Here is a 25,036-nt window from a genome sequence, read left to right on the forward strand (position 1 = left end):
CGATTTAGCTTGTAAGTTACGTGTTGTATGTTACGTTTTAGCTCGATAATTACGTATTAGCTTGTATCAAATGTTTGAACTTGTGTATAGTTCATATAAGCTTGTATCGTACCTATTAGTGCGAATGTTACGTATCAGTCTGCCTGGTACACTTTAACTTGTATGTTTTTAGCAGCCATCTGTCACGTTTTAACTTGTATGTTACGTTTTAGTTTGTGTGGTATAAATGAACCTGTATGTTACATGTGATCATGTATGTTACATATGATCATGTATGTTACATATGACCCTGTATTTTACATATGACCCTGTATGCTACATATGACCCTGTATGTTACATATGACCCTGTATGTTACATATGATCCTGTATGTTACATATGACCCTGTATGTTGCATGTGACCCTGTATGCTACATATGACCCTGTATGTTACATATGACCCTGTATGTTACATATGATCCTGTATGTTACATATGACCCTGTATGTTACATATGATCCTGTATGTTACATATGACCCTGTATGTTACATATGACCCTGTATGTTACATATGATCCTGTATGTTACATATGACCCTGTATGTTACATATGATCCTGTATGTTACATATGACCCTGTATGCTACATATGACCCTGTATGCTACATATGACCCTGTATTTTACATATGACCCTGTATGTTACATATGACCCTGTATGTTACATATGACCCTGTATGTTACATGTGACCCTGTATGTTACTTAGACCCTGTATGCTACATATGATCATGTATGTTACATATGACCCTGTATGCTACATATGATCCTGTATGTTACATATGACCCTGTATGTTGCATGTGACCCTGTATGTTACTTAGACCCTGTATGCTACATATGATCCTGTATGTTACATATGACCCTGTATGTTGCATGTGACCCTGTATGTTACATATGATCCTGTATGTTACATATGACCCTGTATGTTGCATGTGACCCTGTATGTTACTTAGACCCTGTATGCTACATATGATCCTGTATGTTACATATGACCCTGTATGTTGCATGTGACCATGTATGTTGCATATGACCCTGTATGTTACATATGACCCTGTATGTTACATGTGACCCTGTATGCTACATATGATCCTGTATGTTACATATGACCCTGTATGTTGCATGTGACCCTGTATGTTACTTAGACCCTGTATGCTACATATGATCCTGTATGTTACATATGACCCTGTATGTTGCATGTGACCCTGTATGTTACATATGATCCTGTATGTTACATATGACCCTGTATGTTGCATGTGACCCTGTATGTTACTTAGACCCTGTATGCTACATATGATCCTGTATGTTACATATGACCCTGTATGTTGCATGTGACCATGTATGTTGCATATGACCCTGTATGTTACATATGACCCTGTATGTTGCATGTGACCATGTATGTTGCATATGACCCTGTATGTTACATATGACCCTGTATGTTACATGTGACCATGTATGTTACATATGACCCTGTATGTTGCATGTGACCATGTATGTTACATATGACCCTGTATGTTGCATGTGACCCTGTATGTTACTTAGACCCTGTATACTACATATGATCCTGTATGTTACACATGACCCTGTATGTTGCATGTGACCATGTATGTTGCATATGACCCTGTATGTTACATATGACCCTGTATGTTACATGTGACCATGTATGTTGCATGTGACCATGTATGTTACATATGACCCTGGATGTTACATATGACCCTGTATGTTACATATGACCCTGTATGTTACATGTGACCCTGTATGTTACATATGACCCTGTATGCTACATATGACCCTGTATGTTACATGTGACCCTGTATGTTACTTAGACCCTGTATGCTACATATGATCCTGTATGTTACATATGACCCTGTATGCTACATATGATCCTGTATGCTACATATGATCCTGTATGTTACATATGACCCTGTATGCTACATATGCCCCTGTATGCTACATATGATCCTGTATGTTACATATGATCCTGTATGTTACATATGACCCTGTATGTTACATGTGACCCTGTATGTTACATATGACCCTGTATGTTACATATGACCCTGTATGTTACATGTGACCCTGTATGTTACTTAGACCCTGTATGCTACATATGATCCTGTATGTTACATATGACCCTGTATGCTACATATGATCCTGTATGCTACATATGATCCTGTATGTTACATATGACCCTGTATGCTACATATGCCCCTGTATGCTACATATGATCCTGTATGTTACATATGATCCTGTATGTTACATATGACCCTGTATGTTGCATGTGACCATGTATTATATCAGTTATCCTGCACAACAAAAGACCCAATCACAAAAATATACGTGCACTCGGAAGAACGACGACGCACATGTCCTTGGACATTTTCTAGAATGTTTTGTAGTCGCGCGTGCTAAGCCATCACATAACGACTTCATTAAGTAGGTTTGTATTCGAACTTTACAAATAAAATCTCATATCGACCTCTTGGGAAATATTTAAGTTTTTTCTTTGGTAGACCTGCACCGCTGACCTTGAACACCTGTACCCACTGCAACGAGGCAGTCACGCCTCACTGAACACTGACAGTCACGGTGTCCCATGGGAGCACAAGGACCGCATGATCATATGATTTGCTCTGACACAGCGTGACACAGTCTGACAGTCTGACAGGGAAGGTTACTTCAACCTGGCCGCAGCCAATTACTTCGAGAACACACCTAATACATATCATTGTAGAACACACCTAATACATATCATTGTAGAACACACCTAATACATATCATTGTAGAACACACCTAATACATATCATTGTAGAACACACCTAATACATATCATTGTTATGCGGACGTAGCGACACCTATAACTGCAGTGCATTGAGCTGATCTGAGCATGTGCATTGCGCAGTAGCCGACCACTGGCTCAAACATAACTCCACCATCATCAGTCGTCCCGGGAACACACACCTGAAACAGCATGACATTCAACAGCCTGTGCCTTTTGACGTTATTCCTCGGTAGGTACATTTTGAACAGCAGACTTTTGTTGAAAAAAATATATATGGGATTAATGAAAATAGGTTATTTTATTCACTCATGGTATGACCCTCTCTGTATGGCTCTGATGGACCTTATCAAGCCATCTTTCTCCGAAGTCGAACTTGTGATAATTAAATATCAATCAATCTTTATTCAAGTACTTAAGAAGCCCCAGGCCTATAGTACATGTCACAGAGATGTTGCACACAATTTTAACTATTATTTACAGACTTGGTTCTATATATTAATATTGTTTATTGATATTGTTTTGCGGCTGTATATCTGTTTTATAAAAGTAATAGTTTATTCTGTTCTTATCATGGGGTGACGATGTTGGGATAGGCGCTGATAGGTGATTAGCAATAGACAATGCAAGCCAACACTTTTCAGTTATTAGCGCTGATAGTATGGAAGCCAGCACTTTTCAGTTATTAGCGCTGATAGTATGGAAGCCAGCACTTTTCAGTTATTAGCGCTGATAGTATGGAAGCCAACACTTTTCAGTTATTAGCGCTGATAGTATATAAGCCAGTACTTAAGTAAGTAATAGGTAATGGACACTGGTCAAACGGGAGGCCGGGGGTAATTAACACTGATCGGTGAAAGAATGGACGAAACATTGTGTTCCTCATAATAAAGAAGTTGACATCCATATATTCTCTTCCTTATGTGTATCACTTCTAAATGCCTTTCAAACACTCGATACACAAAATAATGTTTAAATTGTATATTTGATATAGTGATGAAACTTTATTTTGAAGGCACACAGTTTTAGAAGTATGAATTACCTAGCACTTAGTTATACTTTGTTTATCTCTACATTTACTACGGCAATAAACTTTACAGATGAGTTTGACTGATATAAGTGATGAATTATCTGTCTGCACATCTGCTGTACAGCCTGGAGCAAATATCGCTCAGCGGCTTCTGTTCATATCAGTATGCTATAGAAGCTGCTGCATATTTATATACTCGTTATATCTTGTATGACTAATCAGCTGCTCCCAGTTACCTATAATATAGACCAGCGGACACCGTCTCTCAACAACCATCTCCCAACCCCTTAGTGTAACACCATTGGCAACGATGTTTTTGGATTATTTTTATCAAAAGGATTTACCATCAACGACATATAAAGTAAGGATGATGTTTGCCTTGATGCGAATCTCAATATCAATGGTATACTCCCTCCCCTCTCTCTAACTCAACAGTCTGTCGATTTGAAGAATAATTGAGTGTTTAAACAATGATACGTTTCGTCTTGCAAAGTCTGTGAATGTCATCACACAGAATCGGGTAATTATATTGCATGCTCTAAATTGGTGAATTAGCCTTACGGTGAGGTGAAATGGGATTGAACATCATTATTATTGCGTTTATGTAGAGATTGGCATGCGCGTGTGTGTATGTGTATGTGTGTGTGTGTGTGCACGCGTGTGAGTATATGTGTGTGTGCGCGCGCGCGTGTGTGTGTATGTGTGTATGTGTGTATGTGTATGTGTATGTGTATGTGTATGTGTATGTGTATGTGTATGTGTGTGTGCTTGTCATAGTCGGTTTTATAGTGCCAGCCCACTGAGATACCATGTGGCAGTTTAGCATGAATACCCCACTCGGACACAGAATACTGATTCCGAGCCGACCTCTCCCTTAATGCCGAGCTCCAGGAAGGGTATCAACAAAGTACCACCTTTTAACGTCTATTGTTATGAGGCGGTCGGGGGTCGAACCACCGCACACGGACGTGATCGGTAATACAGATAGTACCTCCCATATTCCATCCTAACAGACGTAAAAGAGAATATTCCTCGGACCGTACAAAGCTTAAAGTCATTCACGGACTGCCTAGATACCTAAACCTCGATGTGGTTCGGAATAGTCAAACCACGCGGGGTATTCATTTTATTATTTGACCGTTACAATTCATTTTAATTACTGCTCCTCATACAAATTTGATCCATTACTCCCATGAAAACTTAAGACACAACATTATTATTGATCTTGAAAGCGTATATAAACATTAACGGAAACATTTGAAAATATATTCTTGACCCACTGGTTGGTATTCCAAAAAAACTCATTTATCCGAGAATGAGTTTGATAATCATGTGAGTATACCTAGTGTTTTGTGATTGTGTGTCCGGAAGTGTGTGATGCTAAGATGTAGAGTTTTCAAAGATAACAGATATACATCTGACAGTCAGTGACGACAGATATTGAGCTTGATGAAATTTCTTTTGTGGTTAAAAACATGAAAAACAATAAAAGCCCCGGTATTGAAGACTTTCCTATTGAATTAAAAAAAATGGAAAGGACTAAAATTCTGGATAAGCAGATTTTAAATAGTACTTCTGCTTATATCAAAATGAGCATGACAATGAAAAGAGTTATAACCTGTCTATACCAAAAGCAAATACACAGAACACAGATTAAAACCTGTAGACGACTAACGTTATTGAATGCTCTCTATGAAATAATTAGCACTTGTATTGAAAACCGTATAAGTTAAACTTGGAATTGCTCATTCATAGCATTCAAACATGATTTATTCCTGGAAGATGTATTTCAGAAAACACAAGAATGTCATACGACAATATCTGTGAATCAAAATAGACAAAAAAGACAAGGATTACGTCTGCTGATAGATTTGAAAAAGGCATTTGATACGGTTTCAAAACAACATATTTCAAGAAATATTGATTTGGGCCTGATATGACAAGGTGGATAAATATACAAAGTTTTGATACTACAGCAAATTTAATAAAAAATGGACATCTATCAGAATATTTTTACAAATGAAAGAGGCTGTCGACAAGGAGACCCACTGTCGCCATACACTTTCCTCCTCGTAGCTGAAATCCTAGGATGTATGATCAGAAATAGTAATAAAGTTGAAGGAATTTTTGTTCATAACAAATGCTACAAAGTTTGGCAGTATGCTGATGATATTGAATTACATTTAAATGTTTAATATGAAACATTATCTGCTGCTGTAGAAACATAATTAATTCTATAAATGTCTAGTCTAAAACGTAATGTAGACAAAAGCAATATGCATAGGTTCAAAAGCTGGCATCAATGAGGGATTATGTCAAGATTTACATATAGAATTGGGTGGGGGGCTGGCATTTTATTTAAAAAATATCTACAAAATCCCCCGTCCCCCGAATATCGAATGGTCGGTTCCTTAATAGGAAAAAGTACAGTTATAAAAACATTAGCACTGTCAAAACTTGTTCAAATATTTTCGTCACTTCCAACTTTGACTTTGTTTTTTCTCTTGACAAATACTTTACAATCAATTAACATTTACAGAACATAGATATAAACATAGGGGTGTTAAACTTTTTGATTTTATGTACAGATTTCTACATAGAATTAGTATCTACACATTGAAGGATTTTAGATGTATATTAGATGTATATATTCTATATCATAAATAATTAATAGATGGTAATCGATTGTTCAAATTTGGCACACATCATTGTTATAGACCCAGTTTCCATGTGGCACACATGGAACAGTAAATTTTCAAGGTGAAGGTTATCTGTTCTCAATATCTTTGACGTTACGTTGACAGCTAGGTTTTGCTACCTCACCTCAATTCGGGTAACTGCCATGCCGATAGTGGATGCTGCATGCTGTCATTTTAGATGTTGATTTCGTTGAGATTTATTTTTTATCTTTTCAATACATGCACCTATCTTGTGTATTTTTTTTTAAATGAAGATTTTTATAATTTTGGTAAAGTTTCTTTTGTCCTTCAGTTTACTTTACTACTTCAATCAACCAGGTTTTTTCTGTATGTGAAATTAAAGGAATCTAACCAACAATAGATACACTTTTGAAACATATATTCTTTTGAGAATTCATTGCTACAAAAAAGGATGACAAAACCAACTTTAATAACAAATGGGTCTTGACTCTTTGTTGATACACACCATGTTTGTGTGTATTGCAACCTTTAAAAGTTTGAAATATGACACTGTTTAACTGCCGTTACAGCCACTTCACTCACTCAACAATTGACACCCGTTCCTGGTGCTACTTACTGCATCGGAATCTGAAAAACTTTTCGAAACCCCGACTTTATACTTAACGTTTTTCAGTCCACGCCAGTTGTAATCGAACTGAAGTACACTGGATATATTTCGTTCCTAATTGAATTCTTTGAAAGAAAACAATATCGTATTACCATGACGACGGTGCTGTCTGTTGATCGATATGAACTTATTGTATGTTGTCACGATAACGGCCAATAACATGGCGAGCCTGCCACAAACGACGTGCCCCACCTTACATTGTGTGGAGTTCGTGCTGCTTGTATTATTAGTCAAGTGTGTCCACATATCTCGTACAATTGGTTCTCCAGGTTACACACAACCAAACGTTTTCCCATAGACTTCTATATTAACGTTATATATATTTTTTTAAAATAACTAAGCATTCAACAGCTATTACCTGTACGTGTGTGCACAGTTTGGTCTTAGAGCAGCAATACAAAAAATAAAAAAATGACTAGCTTAGCCAGCTCCTTTTCCGAGTACAGGAAGCTAAACACACCACCCCCAGTTTCGCACCAAATGTCACCTACTTAAAAATAGCTGTGGTCACATTCAGCATAAGTCATCATGTTGAAAAAGACAGTACTAAATATAGAAAAACATGGTCAGTTTAAATAACTGGATGGATGTACATTTGAAAGACATAAAAATCTTACAGAATATGCTCCAATCACAGCCTGCAGATATCTCTCGATCTGCACTGAAGGCTCCCTACGAAAACCGCACTCTCCAAACTGGTTCTGATTTGGTGTAGTAGAACCTCCAGAACAATACCTGTAGTTTGGTTCCCGGAAGTAGAAAATAATGATTTCTGAACCAGAATAATAGTAAGTCTTTGACAGGCGTTTAAAAGTTATACACATAAGGAAGATATTTTTTAATGGATGTCAACTTCTTTATCATATGGGACACAACGTTTCGGAGTATATTCTTACTCCTTCATCAGGTGAATAAATGCTTACTTACTTACTTACTTTGGAGATTCAACGTGCGCTTTCCGACTGATGCGTATTTCGCACACGGGCCCGGCCAGGCCATTTAATGTGTTTCCGAAAGGGGCGAAAGTGGTCTGTGCAACCCAAGAGGGGGGTTTAGGGGTTGCTTTTATAGAATTTGGGAATTTTGAGATTTGGAATAGATGCCAATGGGGTTGGGGAGGAGAACTAAGGGAGCTGGGTATGGTGGATGTTTGTTTGTTTATGTGATTTTGATTTGGTAGGTTATTGTGTTTTTAGATGCGTTTTATTAGTTACGTTTTTATTAAGAATACGCCTAAGGCCTTGAAGTTTTCTAGTTTATTTTGTGGGTTTAGTATTGCTTCTAGAGTGAGAGCCTTGTTTAGATTAAGGGTGGTTTGTAATGCGGTTCGATGTGTTTGGTAGTGTGTGCAGTGGATGAGTGCGTGTTCTGGGGTTTCTGGTTGTTTGCAGTGTGGGCAGTTACTAGTTGCTATGAGGCAGAGCACATATATATATGTACCTGTAAGAACAACAAGAGTAATAAGATCACAAAGGTGGAAACTTAACAAGGGGAGCCAACAGATCATTGGCGCTGATAGGTGATTAGCAGTGGACAAATGGAAGCCACACTTAACAGTAAATTAGCGCTGATAGTTGATAGCGATGAACAACTTGAAGCCAGGGCTTAATTTATCACTGATTGGTAATAGGCAATGGGCAAAGGGCGAACGGGAGGCCGGGATTGTTGGCGCTGAAAGTAGTAGATTGGAAATGACAATGGACAGAATTATAGTGAATGTGTTATGGGTCTGATTTTCTCTCAATATGCAGTCATATTTATGTAGGCATACACGTTAAGATAGATCTTTAACAGTCAAAGAATGTATACTCGTGTAAAGTGGCTATGTCCTTCAGCTAAAGTTAACTGAATCAGAACTAAACAGGAAAACACACACACTCGACGCCGGACACTAGTTTATCGGATATAAATATTATGCATACATTGTTAAGTCATTATGGGATTGTTCAAGAAGTTCACGTTATACATGGTAGAATACAGTAGACAGTCGATTAGGTGTGGATCAGTTGGTGGTCACATGAGTACTGACTCAAGTAATTGAAAATACGATTTTGTTTTTCTGCTGGTTTCTGATTTATTTCCAGTCTAGCAGTTCATGTTTACCTTAATTACACAGGGACATTGTAACAGTTTCACACAATAGGTGTAACACCAGGTCAAGGCTGTACAAGGGTGCCAAGCCGTGATGCATTGTATCTCCTTAAGGGGTATTTCCAGAAGTACCTCACAACCAAAGTCAATATACTTGCTGGAAGTGAGGCTTGTTATTTTAATTCATATGACGCTGTTTAACACAGCCCGGTATATTTGGTGACTAAAAGTTAAAGAATATATACATAACACCAGTCTTTTGTGACGTGCATTTCCTTGCATGATGTCTAGGCGGCAGCCTGGCGTGTAAGAGCGACTCCAGTTGTACAGCCCTGAGTGTGGACGCCAACAGAGCCAAGACAGACAACGACCAGAAACTGTACTGTCAGTAAGTAACATCACTAACATGTATGTATGTGTGTGTGTGTGTGTGTGTGTGTGTGTGTGTTTTGTGCGTTTGTGTGTGCGTATGTGTGTGTGTGTGTGTGTGTGTGTGTGTTTTGTGCGTTTGTGTGTGCGTATGTGTGTGTGTGTTTTGTGCGTTTGTGTGTGCGTATGTGTGTGTGTGTTTTGTGCGTTCGTGTGTGCGTATGTGTGTGTGTGTTTTGTGCGTTTGTGTGTGCGTATGTGTGTGTGTGTGTGTGTGTGTTTTGCGCGTTTGTGTGTGCGTATGTGTGTGTTTTGTGCGTTTGTGTGTGCGTATGTGTGTGTGTGTGTGTGTGTGTGTTTTGTGCGTTCGTGTGTGCGTATGTGTGTGTTAGCGTGTGAGCTGTACAGTTCTGCATAGTTCTGTCTGCATATGGATGTATGAAAGAACAGTCACTCACTCTCCGCCTCATATGCAACACTTAATGTAGTGGTGATTCAATATTTAGTGTGGTGGTGATTCAATATTTAGTGTAGTGGTGATTCAATATCTAGTGTAGTGGTGATTCAATACTTAGTGTAGTGGTGATTCAATATTTAGTGTAGTGGTGATTCAAAACTTTGTATAGTGGTGATTCAATACTTAGTGTAGCGGTGATTCACAACTTAGTGTAGTGGTGATTGAACACTTGGTGTATTGGTAATTCAACACTTGATGTAGTGGTGATTGAACACTTAGTGTAGTGGTGATTCAATACTTAATGTAGTGGTGATTCAAAACTTAGTGTAGTAGTGATTCACAACTTAGTGTAGTGGTGATTGAACACTTAGTGTAGTGGTGATTGAACACTTGATGTAGGGGTGATTGAACACTTAGTGTAGTGGTGATTGAACACTTAGTGTAGTGGTGATTGAACACTTAGTGTATGGGTGATTGAACACTTAGTGTAGTGGTGATTCAAGACTTTGTGTAGTGGTGATTGAACACTTAGTGTAGTGGTGATTCAAGACTTTGTGTAGTGGTGATTGAACACTTAGTGTAGTGGTGATTGAACACTTAGTGTAGTGGTGATTGAACACTTAGTGTAGTGGTGATTGAACACTTAGTGTATGGGTGATTGAACACTTAGTGCAGTGGTGATTCAAAACTTTGTGTAGTTGTGATTGAACACTTAGTGTAGTGGTGATTCAAGACTTTGTGTAGTGGTGATTGAACACTTAGTGTAGTGGTGATTCAAGACTTTGTGTATGGGTGATTCAACGCGTCGTGTAGTGGTGATTCAACACGTGTAAGAGATCGGCATTTTATTAGCGCTTAGTGCAGTCAGTGGAAGCGGGAATAAAATGACGTGTGCATGTTTACATTCGTGTTTGAAACATGGCGCCTTTAACAGGCGATGATGGAACGAAGGGCTGCATGCACGACTGTGATGGATGGAACAGTAAGTGATCAAATGGACGAATGAATTAAAGGTAGAATTTTTTTACATGACTTGACGTGGAGCTGTTTGGAATGAACGAATAAGTAAAATTCAGTCAGTGAATATGAGATTGGAGTACCGTTAGTGATCGATCCATATGGTTCAACATGAACGAGTACACAACATCCACACGATATACAAGTATGTCATAATGATCGCTGACGTAATGTAGACAGCATGGTTGACGTCATATAGAAATGACATTAATATGACAACATACTATAATTTCTGACGTCATGTTAATACCGATGCATCTCAGTTAGGTTGAAGTTTGGAACAGATGTTGCTTACTCTAATACGTGTTGGAACTTGAGGTATGACTGCACTCGAATATGTGTCTTACTGAGTTTACACGTGGCAGAAGTACGACCCTCAATTTTCGTAAAACTCTGTAATACTCACACATTCCTTTTTTATTGCCTATATATCTACATAAATACAGGAACTCTACAAAACCAATCTAAAACTATCTCCCTGAGCTGCATAGCAATATGATGGGCTCGCGATAGTCTGACCCCGAGTTGAGCTCTGGTCACATCTACACAGGTGTATTTGTCACTATGGCCTACTGATAATAAAAAAAACCCGTCTGTCCTGGGGACAGGTCTGCAATAGCGTCACACTAGAACTGAAATATGATATTGATATCCTGCCTCCCCACAGGTTCACCAGCAAAACGATTGCCTGCTACTCCAGCGCCGATGCCAGATGCGACAACAGTACCGAGTTGTTGGACGCCATGAAGAGAAAATACTACAGCGAGTGTTCGGTGACGAGTGAGTGTATTGTGCTTGTTTGCTGACGTCACATGGCAGACGCCCCCATACAAGTTGTAGAACTGAATTACATTACTGGTTTGATGAACTCTCAGAGACTAGTCTGCATCTTGACTTGTGGTGGTGTTAATATATGTTTTTGATTCAACAGTTATATTAAATTCCAAGTTTCGTTGCCTTTTCAGAGGAGGAGGTTCGGTCTTGCAATAACAAGATTGTCAGCTGCTATCCATTGGTGACAGAAGCTTCAAATCTACTCACGAAAATGAAAATGACTGGTTACTGCTCGTAAGTCATACTAGTGGGAACCATGCATGCGTCATACAACTGCTTACAGCACGTGCGTCATACTACTGGCTACTATACGTGCGTCACACTACTGCTTTCAACACGTGCGTCATACTACTGGCTACTATATGTGCGTCACACTACTGCTTTCAACACGTGCGTCATACTACTGGCAACCATGCATGCATCATACAACTTCTTACAGCACGTGCGTCATACTACTGCTGTCTACATGTGCGTCTCACTACTGCTGTCTACATGTGCGTCACATTACTGGCTACTATACGTGTGTCACACTACTGGCTACTGAGCGTGCGTTACACTACTGGCTAGTGAGCGTGCGTTACACTACTGGCTACTGACGTGTGTCATACTGCTGGCTGCTGTATGTGTCATCATACTGACTACTGTCCATGTGTCATACTACTGGCTACTATCCGTGTTTCACGCTACTGGTTACGTTACGTGTGTCATACTGCTTGATACTGTACGTGTGTCATTCTGCTGGCTTCTGCTCGTGTGTCATACTACTGGCTACTATCCGTGGGTCATACTACTGGCTACTGTACGTGCGTCATACCGTTGGCTACTGCACGAGTGTCATACTACTGGCTACTGTACGTGTGTCAAACTAATGGTTACTATACTTGTGTCATACCACTGGCTACTGTACGTGTGTCATACTACTGGCTACTGTGCGTGTGTCATACTTCTGGCTACTGTACGTGTGTCATACCAATGGCTACATTACGTATGTCATATTACTGCCATTGAACGAGTGTCATACTACTGGCTACTGTACGTGTGTCATACCACTGCTATTGTTCAAGTGTCATACTACTGGCTACTATAGTACTATACGTGTGTCATACCAATGGCTACGTTACGTCTGCCATACTACTGCTACTGCCCGTGTGTCATACCACTGGCTACTGTACGTATGCCATATTACTGGCTACTGGAGTGTGCCATACTACTGGCTACTGTACGTGTGTCATACCAATGGCTACGTTACGTGTGTCATATTACTGGCTACTGTACGTGTGTCATACTACTGGCTACTGTACGTATGTCATATTTCTGGCTACTGTAGTGTGCCATACTACTGGCTACTGTACGTGTGTCATACTACTGGCTACTGTACGTATGTCATATTACTGGCTACTGTAGTGTGCCATACTACTGGCTACTGTACGTGTGTCATACTACTGGCTACTGTACGTGTATCATACCAATGGCTACGTTACGTGTGTCCTATTACTGCTATTGAACGAGTGTCATACTACTGGCTACTTTTCGTGTGGCATACTACTGGCTACTGTACTGTGCCATACTGCTGGTTACTGCACGTGTGTCATTCTGCTGGCTACTGTAAGTGTGTCATACTACTGGCAACTGTAAGTGTGTCATACTGGCAACTGTAGGGGCGGTCTGGTAGCCTAGTGGTTAAAGCGTTGGCTCGTCACGCCGAAGATCCGGGTTCGATTCCAGACATCGGTACAATGTGTGAAGCCCATTTCCGGTGTCCCCCGCCGTGATATTGCTGGAATATTGCTAAATCGGCGTAAAACCATACTCACTCACTCACTCGCTACTGTACGTGTGTCATACTCCTTGTTATTGTACGTGTGTCATACTACTGCATACTCGTTTCACACTATCTGCTGCTTTACGTGTATCATACTACTCGTTTATTCTGGGATACCACTGTTTATCACATCAAATCGTCGTGACCACCAACCCGGTGTCTTAACCATGCATGTCACGTGCACTTAGCTCCAACTGTGTGGCCCCTGTGTGTAATAGTGACGGTCTGTTGCAGGTCCATGGAAGCGTTCATCCACTGTGTGGAGTTTAAAATGAAGCCCTGCGCAAAAGGTGTGACCCTGTTCGATGTGCTAGAAGGCCTGTATACACCGTACGACCACTTTTGTAGCACAATGAATAGTAAGTGTGCCGTTGTTTAATTTGTTCCGATCATAAATTCATTAGCATCAAGTCATGGTTAATATAATCGATAGTTACTACGTTTATCTTGCACGTGTATCCATGACGTGTCCCCAGATGGTTTACCCTACACGTATTTCCTATTCATGTCCCCTTGCAGTTCCTCTAGAGTTGGGGCTGTGGGGTAGCCTAGTGGTTAAAGCGTTCGCTCGTCACGCCGAAAACCCGGGTTCGATCCCCCACATTGATGCAATGTGTGAAGCCCATTTCTGGTGTCCCCCGTAGTGATATTGCTGGAATATTGCTTAAAGCGACGTAAAACCATACTCACTCACTTCTCTAGATTTGTTAATCCTTATGGACCGACGAAATGATATTCTGGAGGGAGTTGGCCTGAGATTTTGTATAGAGATTAGATATTTTTTCAGTTACATCTACAAAAGCAGATATTTTATTTGAAACTATGAGTCTGAATTTGTTTTAAGAAAAACACCTTGAAACAATGGAAGTTTTATGGCAGGCAAGTTTTGTTTTCAACAGATTGAAGCAGCATTTATTTTCAAGACTTTCGGGGACAATATATTTTTTTGATCAAGTTCCAGCCATCACCCCTCCCTTCCCCTCAACCATATCTAATGGTCGGTCCTCGTGCGTCGGCGTGCCACTCTGTGGGTTCGAGTCTCGGTGCGCCCTGATTATGTTTCTGTGTTTGCCAGTACCTCGCCGTGGTCGTGGTGACAGTCGAAGACTTCAATTCTTCAGGCTCCCTATACCAAGCTGAAACGCAATGATGTCACTAAACTATTGTTTAAACGGCGTTAAACCAACTCTAGCATGTACATCTTTTCTGTGTCCCTACCAGTTTATCTTGCTCCTTTAACGCATCACCTGGTTGATGCTGTACGTATTTAGGGGCTATTTATACGTCAAGGCAACACTGCGATTTGGTAGGTGGGTCCAGTAATACTGTAAATACAAACTTGTATGCCGAAATATTGAAAGATGGAATTGTTTATCCAGGAAACGACAAGAAAGCATTATGTACAGGCAAGCTTCATACGGCTGGATGTGCAGACTCAATGGAGGGAATATCTGAAGCTTTAGCATCTTCTAACATAAATGAGTACTGCAGGTGTGTACATAAAGCTTTACACAATGAATCACAAACATCACCAGAAACGAATTCTGGTTCCTACATAGGCACTCAAATATGTAGACACTTACATAGTTCCCATATAAACCTACACACATGATTGGACACTAATCTTTGTTTCCTACATAGACACACAAACATGGGTAGACACTAACATAGTTCCCATATAAACCTACAAACATGACTGGACACTAATCTTTGTTTCCTACATAGACACACAAACATGGGTAGACACTAACATAGTTCCCATATAAACCTACAAACATGACTGGACACTAATCTTTGTTTCCTACATAGACACACAAACATGGGTAGACACTAACATAGTTCCCATATAAACCTACAAACATGATTGGACACTAATCTTTGTTTCCTACATAGACACACAAACATGGGTAGACACTAACATAGTTCCCATATAAACCTACAAACATGACTGGACACTAATCTTTGTTTCCTACATAGACACACAAACATGGGTAGACACTAACATAGTTCCCATATAAACCTACAAACATGATTGGACACTAATCTTTGTTTCCTACATAGACACACAAACATGGGTAGACACTAACATAGTTCCCATATAAACCTACAAACATGATTGGACACTAATCTTTGTTTCCTACATTGACACACAAACATGGGTAGACACTAACATAGTTCCCATATAAACCTACAAACATGATTGGACACTAATCTTTGTTTCCTACATAGACACACAAACATGGGTAGACACTAACATAGTTCCCATATAAACCTACAAACATGATTGGACACTAATCTTTGTTTCCTACATTGACACACAAACATGGGTAGACACTAACATAGTTCCCATATAAACCTACAAACATGATTGGACACTAATCTTTGTTTCCTACATAGACACACAAACATGGATAGACACTAACATAGTTCCCATATAAACCTACAAACATGACTGGACACTAATCTTTGTTTCCTACATAGACACACAAACATGGATAGACACTAACATAGTTCCCATATAAACCTACAAACATGACTGGACACTAATCTTTGTTTCCTACATTGACACACAAACATGGGTAGACACTAACATAGTTCCCATATAAACCTACAAACATGACTGGACACTAATCTTTGTTTCCTACATTGACACACAAATATATGCAGAAACAAAGAATCTTTGTTTCCCCCATAGAAACACAAAGATCTGTAGATACAAATAATTGTTCCTACATGGACACTCAAACATATGCAGACAAAATAATCTTTGTTTCCTACATTGACACACAAAGATCTGTAGACACTAATTATAGTTCCTACATAGGCACCCAAACATCTGTAGAGACACTAATAATACTTCCAACATAGACACTCATACATCGGTCGACACTAACAGAAGTTCCCACACAGACACCGAAACATCCGTAGACACTAATATTAACAACATGCAAAGTAAGATGTTCGATATCTAATATAACAGTGTTTTATCTAACTGTGTTATATCCGACTGTGTAATATTTAACTGTGTGATACCTAACTGTACTATATCTGCCTGGGCTATATCCCACTGTGTTATATCCGACTGTGTAATATGTAACAGTGTTGTATCCATGTGCGGTAAATCTGTGTTATCCCCGACCGTTGATGTTGCAGGCGAATGGGAGAGTACATGAGTTGTTTCGACACAACGTTTGCCAAATGCGACCCGAGCCTGAATCGCACCAGCTTCATCTCTGGGTTGGAGGACCCCTACAGGAAACTGTGTAAAGGTGACGTTATAGTCAGGCCAACGCCGTCGGGAACAGTGTTACACATACATCCCGGCGTGTCAGGTTGGGTGAGGGATGGTGCGTGTGTGCGCGCGTGCGTGCGTGCGTGCGTGCGTGCATTAGTGTGTGTGTGTGTCTGTGAGAGTGTGTGTGTGTGTGTGTCCGGACCTCCTGGGGAGCCCCCCCCCGCCCCCCCCGATCCGCCCGTGGCTATTCCGAGATTTAAACGCACGATCTCCTGGCAAGGGGTAGGCTCGCATCTATGCATCATCGGTGTTTCAGGCCACTGGAGCGACGTGGCCCTTGAAGGTGGGGGCGTGTGTGAGGAATAATATACTTCAACGGTTGATGAATCAAGGTTAAGGTGATCAGTCAATTTGTACATGTAAACGTTCTAAGTGATCCTCAGGAAGTGTTTAACCAACGGAGTCCGCACTAACGAGGTTTCGCTGGATAAGGTAAAACCAGTACTGTTAGGATTCATGCAATGTTATTTTACGCATAGGGATGACTTATCTTGAAATTAAAATCTTGTCAGCGTCTTAAGAGCATTAATTTGAAACTTTTTCACCATGTTTTACAGATCCAGTTTTCGTATTGAACATATCTTGTTGTAGGTAACCCAGTAGAAATGTGCCAGACGAGGCTTCAGAGTTGCTTCCCACAACTGGTAGATGCCCTCAACAATACAGACAAGCCGCCTGTCTACTGCAGGTAAGTAGTTTTATTCTTTGTTGTTTAACGCCACACTCAGCAATATTTCAGCTATATCACGGCGGTCTGTATATAATCGAGTCTGGACCAGACAATCCAGTGATTGATATCATGAGCACCGATCCACGTAATTGGGAGAGGATGACATGCACGAACCAAGCCAGCGAGTCTGACCACCGTCTCCATAAAGTCGCCTCTTACGACGAGCATGGGTTGCTGATGATTTTTTCTACTCTGGATCTTCACGGGTCGAAAGTAAGTAAGACAGGTGTACGTCGCTGCCAGAAGAATTGATTCAATTTTACGGCGGCTCTAGCGTGTACAAGGACACGGACCAGTACAACATGATTATACTGTCAATGACAAAAGTGTCACTTGGTGGCGTTTGCTAGTTAGTCATTCTCAGCAGTACTTGATGCTATCCTCATTGCTCTTTGATTTTTATAAAAGTCGTGGCCCATGTACTGGAAACAATACCACCTGGAGTCCTCAAACGAACTTATGACCGGTATCTGTTATAATTATCATTAATATGGAAAAAAAAAAAAATATGAATAGCTACCCTTTCCCCCAATGAAACACCACCATATGTTTCCTAATGCAGCACCATCATCTGTTCCCTAATGCAGCACCACCATCTGTTTCCTGATGCAGCACCACCATCTGTTTCCTAACGCAGCACCACCATCTGTTTCCTGATGCAGCACCACCATCTGTTTCCTAATGCAGCACCACCATCTGTTTCCTAACGCAGCACCACCATCTGTTCCCTAATGCAGCACCACCATCTGTTTCCTGATGCAGCACCACCATCTGTTTCCTAACGCAGCACCACCATCTGTTTCCTAACGCAGCACCACCATCTGTTTCCTAATGCACCACCACCATCTGTTTCCTAATGCAGCACCATCATCTGTTTCCTGATGCAGCACCACCATCTGTTCCCTAATGCAGCACCACCATCTGTTTCCTAACGCAGCACCACTATCTGTTTCCTAATGCACCACCACCATCTGTTTCCTAATGCAGCACCATCATCTGTTTCCTGATGCAGCACCACCATCTGTTTCCTAATGCAACACCACCATCTGTTTCCTGATGCAGCACCATCATCTGTTTCCTAATGCAGCACCATCATCTGTTTCCTGATGCAGCACCACCATCTGTTTCCTAATGCAGCACCATCATCTGTTTCCTAATGCAGCACCATCATCTGTTTCCTAATGCAGCACCACCATCTGTTTCCTGATGCAGCACCACCATCTGTTTCCTGATGCAGCACCACCATCTGTTTCCTGATGCAGCACCACCATCTGTTTCCTAATGCAGCACCATCATCTGTTTCCTGATGCAGCACCACCATCTGTTTCCTAATGCAGCACCACCATCTGTTTCCTGATGCAGCACCATCATCTGTTTCCTAATGCAGCACCATCATCTGTTTCCTGATGCAGCACCACCATCTGTTTCCTAATGCAGCACCATCATCTGTTTCCTAATGCAGCACCATCATCTGTTTCCTGATGCAGCACCACCATCTGTTTCCTGATGCAGCACCACCATCTGTTTCCTGATGCAGCACCACCATCTGTTTCCTGATGCAGCACCACCATCTGTTTCCTGATGCAGCACCACCATCTGTTTCCTGATGCAGCAACACCATATGTTTCCTGATGCAGCACCACCATCTGTTTCCCAATGCAGCACCACCATCTGACCCGTGAAGATCCGGGTTAGAACTGGTCTTCAGCAACCCAAGCTTGCCGTAAAAGGCGACAATGCTTCTCGTAAGAGGCGACTAACGGGATCGGGTGGTCAGGCTCGCTGACTTGGTTGATGCATGTCATCGTATCCAAATTGCGTGGATCATGATATCAATCACTATATTTTCTGGTCCTATATACAGACTATATACCATATACAGATCGCCGTTATATAGCTGGAATATTGCTGAGTGTAGTGTTAAACAACAAACAATCACCGCCATCTGTTTCCTAACGCAGCACCGCCATCTGTTTCTTATAGAGGCCTCAGCTCCTACATGGTCTGTGTGGACGAGCTGCTGCCTAGCTGTGACCCTCCCGTCACGCGGTCTGAGGTCCTGGGAGAGCTGGAGGAGGGATACACAATGGCATGCCATATGGTCGGTACGTGTTGTTAGTAATAAGGCTCTACGGACACTTAAGGGATGCAGCTGTGTTGTATAGTGACCTGCATTTGATGGTGTTACATATTAGACCTGCATTTGACGGTGTTGTATAGTGATCTGCATTTGACGGTTTTGTATAGTGACCTGCATTTGACGGTCTTGTATATTTGACCTGCATTTGACGGCGTTCTATATTAGACCTGCATCTGACGATGTTGTATAGTGATCTGCATCTGACGATGTTGTATTGTGACCTGCATTTGACGGTGTTGTATAGTGACCTGCATTAGACGGTGTTGTATAGTGACCTGCATCTGACGATGTTGTATAGTGACCTGCATTTGACGGTGTTGTATAGTGACCTGCATTTGACGGTTTTGTATAGTGACCTGCATTTGACGGTCTTGTATATTTGACCTGCATTTGACGGTGTTCTATATTGGACCTGCATCTGACGATGTTGTATAGCGATCTGCATCTGACGATGTTGTATTGTGACCTGCATCTGACGATGTTGTATAGTGATCTGCATCTGACGATGTTGTATAGTGATCTGCATCTGACGATCTTGTATTGTGACCTGCATTTGACGGTGTTGTATATTTGACCTGCATTTGACGGTGTTCTATATTGGACCTGCATCTGACGATGTTGTATAGCGATCTGCATCTGACGATGTTGTATTGTGACCTGCATCTGACGATGTTGTATAGTGATCTGCATCTGACGATGTTGTATAGTGACCTGCATTTGACGCAGTTGTATAGTGACCTGCATTTGACGGTTTTGTATAGTGACCTGCATCTGACGATGTTGTATAGTGACCTGCATTTGACGGTGTTGTACAGTGACCTGCATTTGACGGTGTTGTATAGTGACCTGCATTTGACGGTCTTGTATATTTGATCTGCATTTGACGGTGTTCTATATTGGACCTGCATTTGACAGTGTTGTATAATTGACCTGCATTTGACGGTGTTCTATATTAGACCTGCATCTGACGATGTTGTATAGTGATCTGCATCTGACGATGTTGTATTGTGACCTGCATTTGACGGTGTTGTATAGTGACCTGCATTTGCCGGTTTTCTATATTTGACCTGCATCAGACGATGTTGTATAGTGACTTGCATCTGACGGTGTTGTATAGTGACCTGCATTTGCCGGTGTTCTATATTTGACCTGCATCAGACGATGTTGCATATTGACTTGCATCTGACGGTGTTGTATAGTGACCTGCATTTGCCGGTGTTGTATAGTGACCTGCATTTGACGGTGTTGTATAGTGACCTGCATTTGACGGTGTTGTATAGTGACCTGCATTTGACGGTGTTGTATAGTGACCTGCATTTGACGGTGTTGTATAGTGACCTGCATTTGACGGTGTTGTATAGTGACCTGCATTTGACGGTGTATTTCCAGACTGTCCCTCTGTGTATACATGCACCAAGAACATGTCCACCTCCGCCCAGGAAGCGCCGACTGTTCCAGACCTACTGATGAGATGTCAGTACGTACACCTTCAACTAGCTGTCTCTGATGACTCAAATGATTTCTTCTGTGTGAAATGCTATCCGCAGAACATCTTTCTTAGACATCCATACAAGAGTCAAAGAACACATTATCCATAACGTATAAATAACATTTGCCGGAAGTAGTCTTCAGTGCTGTGTTTGGGTTACATGACCAACTCGCTCCGTGTTCCAACAGGGAGATGACAGAAACAATGGCTTGCATGCACGCAGAGTTGGAGAAGTGTAACGTCTCCTCCCCCAGGGACTACAGCTTCGAAGAAGTCGGCGGCCTCTACAACGCCACCTGTCGAAGTACGTACAACGTCGTGTACTATGTCAAGGAATTTGCAGACAGGTGTATCCAGCGAATAAACATAAGCTCTAGAAGTCATTGTTATTACATAGTATTAACACGCAGACTTTGTTTCCTTAGCATACGAGTGTATCTGTTGTTTTGTAGCTATGGAGATTCAAGTTGACAACGGAATGTGTATCACCTAGAGACGCCATGGGAAACATACTTTCAGAACTAAGACACACCCTCCAGCTTCATCGCCCTCAATAGCATTATTGATTTTGATACAAATTATGAATAGATGTTGAATTATAGGTCCAATATGTAGAAGAGAGACAGTTTGACAAACCATTTATGTCTCTTACATGGACACAACGTTTAGAAAGCAGTGATATTTGAATGCTAAGAAATGTCGAAAGCTTAAAAATTGTCTTTTACCAGTTTTTTGTTGGTTATTGCGAGCAGAGTAGAAGTATTGTTATCGCATTGTCCCACGTGTCTGCACGTCCATCTTGTTGCTCACTGTAAGCATGTGTATGATCACGTGCACCTATTTTCAAATCAGCTGTGAGGAATATTCAAATCCAGTCCTGTCTCCTATGGCGCACATATAGTGGACTTTGAATCATTCTAAACAAATAATATATTTCCACCATGTTATCTACAAATAGGATTTTAAGCTATTAATTTTGGATTAACACTGCAACATTTTCGATTTTCTTCTGGATCATTCCCTGGAGTTTTATTGCTCATACCTCTTATGCTTATCAGTATTGTTTATGGACAACTCTTATGCTTATGACTCCTCAACTAGCGTTCATCAGTATTGCTCATGCACCCCCATACCCCTTCCCCCACCCCACCCCTGACGGCTAAATTGCTTATCGGTATCAACCTATCCCCTTCAAGAAATCCTAAACAACGTGTGTTAACGGCGTGTTACGATTCTCATAAAATGTTTATCTGTTCCATTTTTGTTTATTTTCGGTTTTAACCATCAACATACTTGTGTGATGCCGCCTGTTATTCGGTTTTAACTTTTTCTCCAGCCCTGACGGTCGACGTGGAGTTGGTCGGCTGTCCGGAAATGACGTCATGCATGGATACAATGATGGTCCCGACCGACCTCAACTCAGCCGTCCCCCTGTTCATAGACCCGCGTTTCTGGTGCTCGTGAGTACACTCTCTGGATGAGAGATTTAGTTATATGTTTCCAGTCTATACGATCTAACGTCCAGGATGACGAAAATTGAAGTTGAAATGCAAAGCAGGGTTCCGAAAAAGTGTTTCTTATATATTATCACTTGTTGAATGTATCGAGGATTTTTTCAAGCAAACATGTTTATCTTTTTGACTTAGCTGACAAAATCAATCTTTTCTAGAATGGCCTTCATCAGGTCACGATATGAGATAAACATTATGAATTACTTGCGTTTGTTACGCACGGAATGACCGAAGACCGAGGTGTTATAGTCGGAATCGTTCAACGGACTCGTTTTAGCAGATATTTCTTGTCGCTTTTATTTACACGAATATTTCTCTCTAAAATTCCAATGACACATGTAATGAATTTATCATAAACACTATAACAAAGACTTATTTTCTGTGAAATATACTTCTGTGGCAATATTGAATCGATCTAAATAAGGGTTAATCGTGTCGTGATAATCAAGTGACGTCCCATCCAACACTATGACGTCATGATGACCGAACAGAAAAGCGTTAGACTTCTAAAAGACGCGACTAGCCAAACAGAATGTTAGATGGTATGCGGTATGATTGCGTTAAAACCCGCATGGTATTTACTGCTCATTGAGTCTGAAACGAAGTAATCCCCATGTATTCACTTCCTCAGAATGCTGAAGAGCACTGTAACGTGCGCTGACAGTGTGAAGCATTGTACCCTTGCTAACCAGACAGACCATGGGGTGTCACTCGCCACTATCAACGAGCTGTGCCCGGAAGGTGAGTAACACTTTGGTCATTTGGTCATCGTAGCTGGTCAGAACGCCGGGCTCTCTGTTCCGTAGCTGACCATGTTGGGGGGCAGGTCGCTGACGCAGACATGGAAGGTGGTCCTGTAAGTGACATTGTCTACTACAGAACCCGTAGAACATGTTGATAGACAGGAACGGATCTGGCCTGGATGTGGGCATTGTCCACCACAGAAACTGTAGGACATGTTTGTAGACAGGAACGGATCTGGCCTGGATGTGGGCATTGTCCACTACAGAGCCTCTAGGACATTTTGGTAGACGCAGGAATCGGTCTGTCCTGGAAGTGGCATTGTCCACTACAGAACCTGTAGAATATATTGGTAGACGCAGGAATCTATATCTGCTGGTCGCTTTTTCGCTGTATGACATGTTAGTAAGCATCACTTGCTTGACATAGGTGTTATAATCTATACAGAAATCGTCGCCTCAATTGCAATAAAGAAGTCGTTTATCCATAAGAACTTGTCTGTGTTTTTTCTTTCAGCTGACATACGAGTGACGCCAAACAGAGGCAGCATTTCAGGTAAGGCTTACACGCACAACACGCGTGGGGTTGGCATTTCTGCAAAGAAAAAAGGAAAAAGTGTCAATTAAGGAGTGATGAATGTGTAATCCACGTCATGTAACTTCTCCGGAAATCCCTATGTTATGTTCAGGGAATGTTCCACTGTGTGTGTAAGATCCTAGGGTCGATGGGATAATGTAGTGACTGATTTAAACACTAGCTTGTTACACCGAAGAATCTGGTTCGATTCCCCACAATGGTACAGTGTATACCCTCTGTTTCAGGTGCAGGTCTGTTACCAGTGGTGATGCTTGTGATGTCGTTCCTGCTCTACAGACAGGCGTGAGGGACGTCCATGACAACAGTCTCAAACACTTTCTCATTAAAAAAACCCCCAAAGATTCTACTCCTTTCACACTTATTGCTGACAATAGTGATAAAGTTTTGCATCAAACTATTTTTTCTTTAAAACAATACGAATAGTAATATCTGCAACTTTGCGATCTATTTAATATTTCTTTGTACGAGTTTTCCAGTGAGGTAGTCCACGTAAAGTAGAGGGTCAAATAAAAAACCCAACATATATTGTAGATCTTAACGCCATCATCTCCAGACGTTGATGTTGACCACCATGTTTTAGACGTGTGATATAACTGTCACCTTGGTTCTTTTGTTTTCGTTATACGCATCATGTCGATCAACAACAACCCACTATGACTCCCGTACATACTTCGTGCCTTAAAAGGGACTATCTTCGGACAATCCTGCAATGTCGTTGCATTAATAATTTGAATTTGATTTTATTTGAACTTGATTTGTATTTGAATTTGAATTTGAATT

General features: G+C 41.0%; 1 protein-coding gene across 1 annotated transcript; it reads left to right on the forward strand.

Moving 5' to 3' along the window:
* Positions 1-2,894: 2,894 nt before the first annotated feature.
* Positions 2,895-24,574, forward strand: LOC124152906. Its single transcript, XM_046525985.2, has 15 exons — positions 2,895-3,038; positions 9,546-9,642; positions 11,765-11,877; positions 12,063-12,165; positions 13,988-14,112; positions 15,133-15,244; positions 16,907-17,022; positions 17,640-17,736; positions 19,762-19,883; positions 21,308-21,395; positions 21,596-21,711; positions 22,744-22,867; positions 23,550-23,659; positions 24,176-24,214; positions 24,481-24,574. Exons 1-15 carry the CDS (start codon positions 2,999-3,001, stop codon positions 24,540-24,542), a joined length of 1,464 nt encoding a protein of 487 aa, XP_046381941.2. The 5' UTR covers positions 2,895-2,998; the 3' UTR covers positions 24,543-24,574.
* Positions 24,575-25,036: the final 462 nt, after the last annotated feature.

Source organism: Haliotis rufescens, unplaced genomic scaffold (assembly GCF_023055435.1).
Source record: "Haliotis rufescens isolate VD_foot unplaced genomic scaffold, xgHalRufe1.0.p SCAF_4, whole genome shotgun sequence".
Classification (NCBI taxonomy): Eukaryota; Metazoa; Mollusca; class Gastropoda; order Lepetellida; family Haliotidae; genus Haliotis; species Haliotis rufescens.

Bases quoted from the DNA above. Each gene is read 5' to 3' on its own strand.
- LOC124152906 (XM_046525985.2), top strand. From the start codon at position 2,999: ATGACATTCAACAGCCTGTGCCTTTTGACGTTATTCCTCG. The intron at 23,660-24,175 runs GTGAGTAACACT...TTTTTCTTTCAG, and splicing joins CAACGAGCTGTGCCCGGAAG to CTGACATACGAGTGACGCCA. The intron at 24,215-24,480 runs GTAAGGCTTACA...CCTCTGTTTCAG, and splicing joins AAACAGAGGCAGCATTTCAG to GTGCAGGTCTGTTACCAGTG.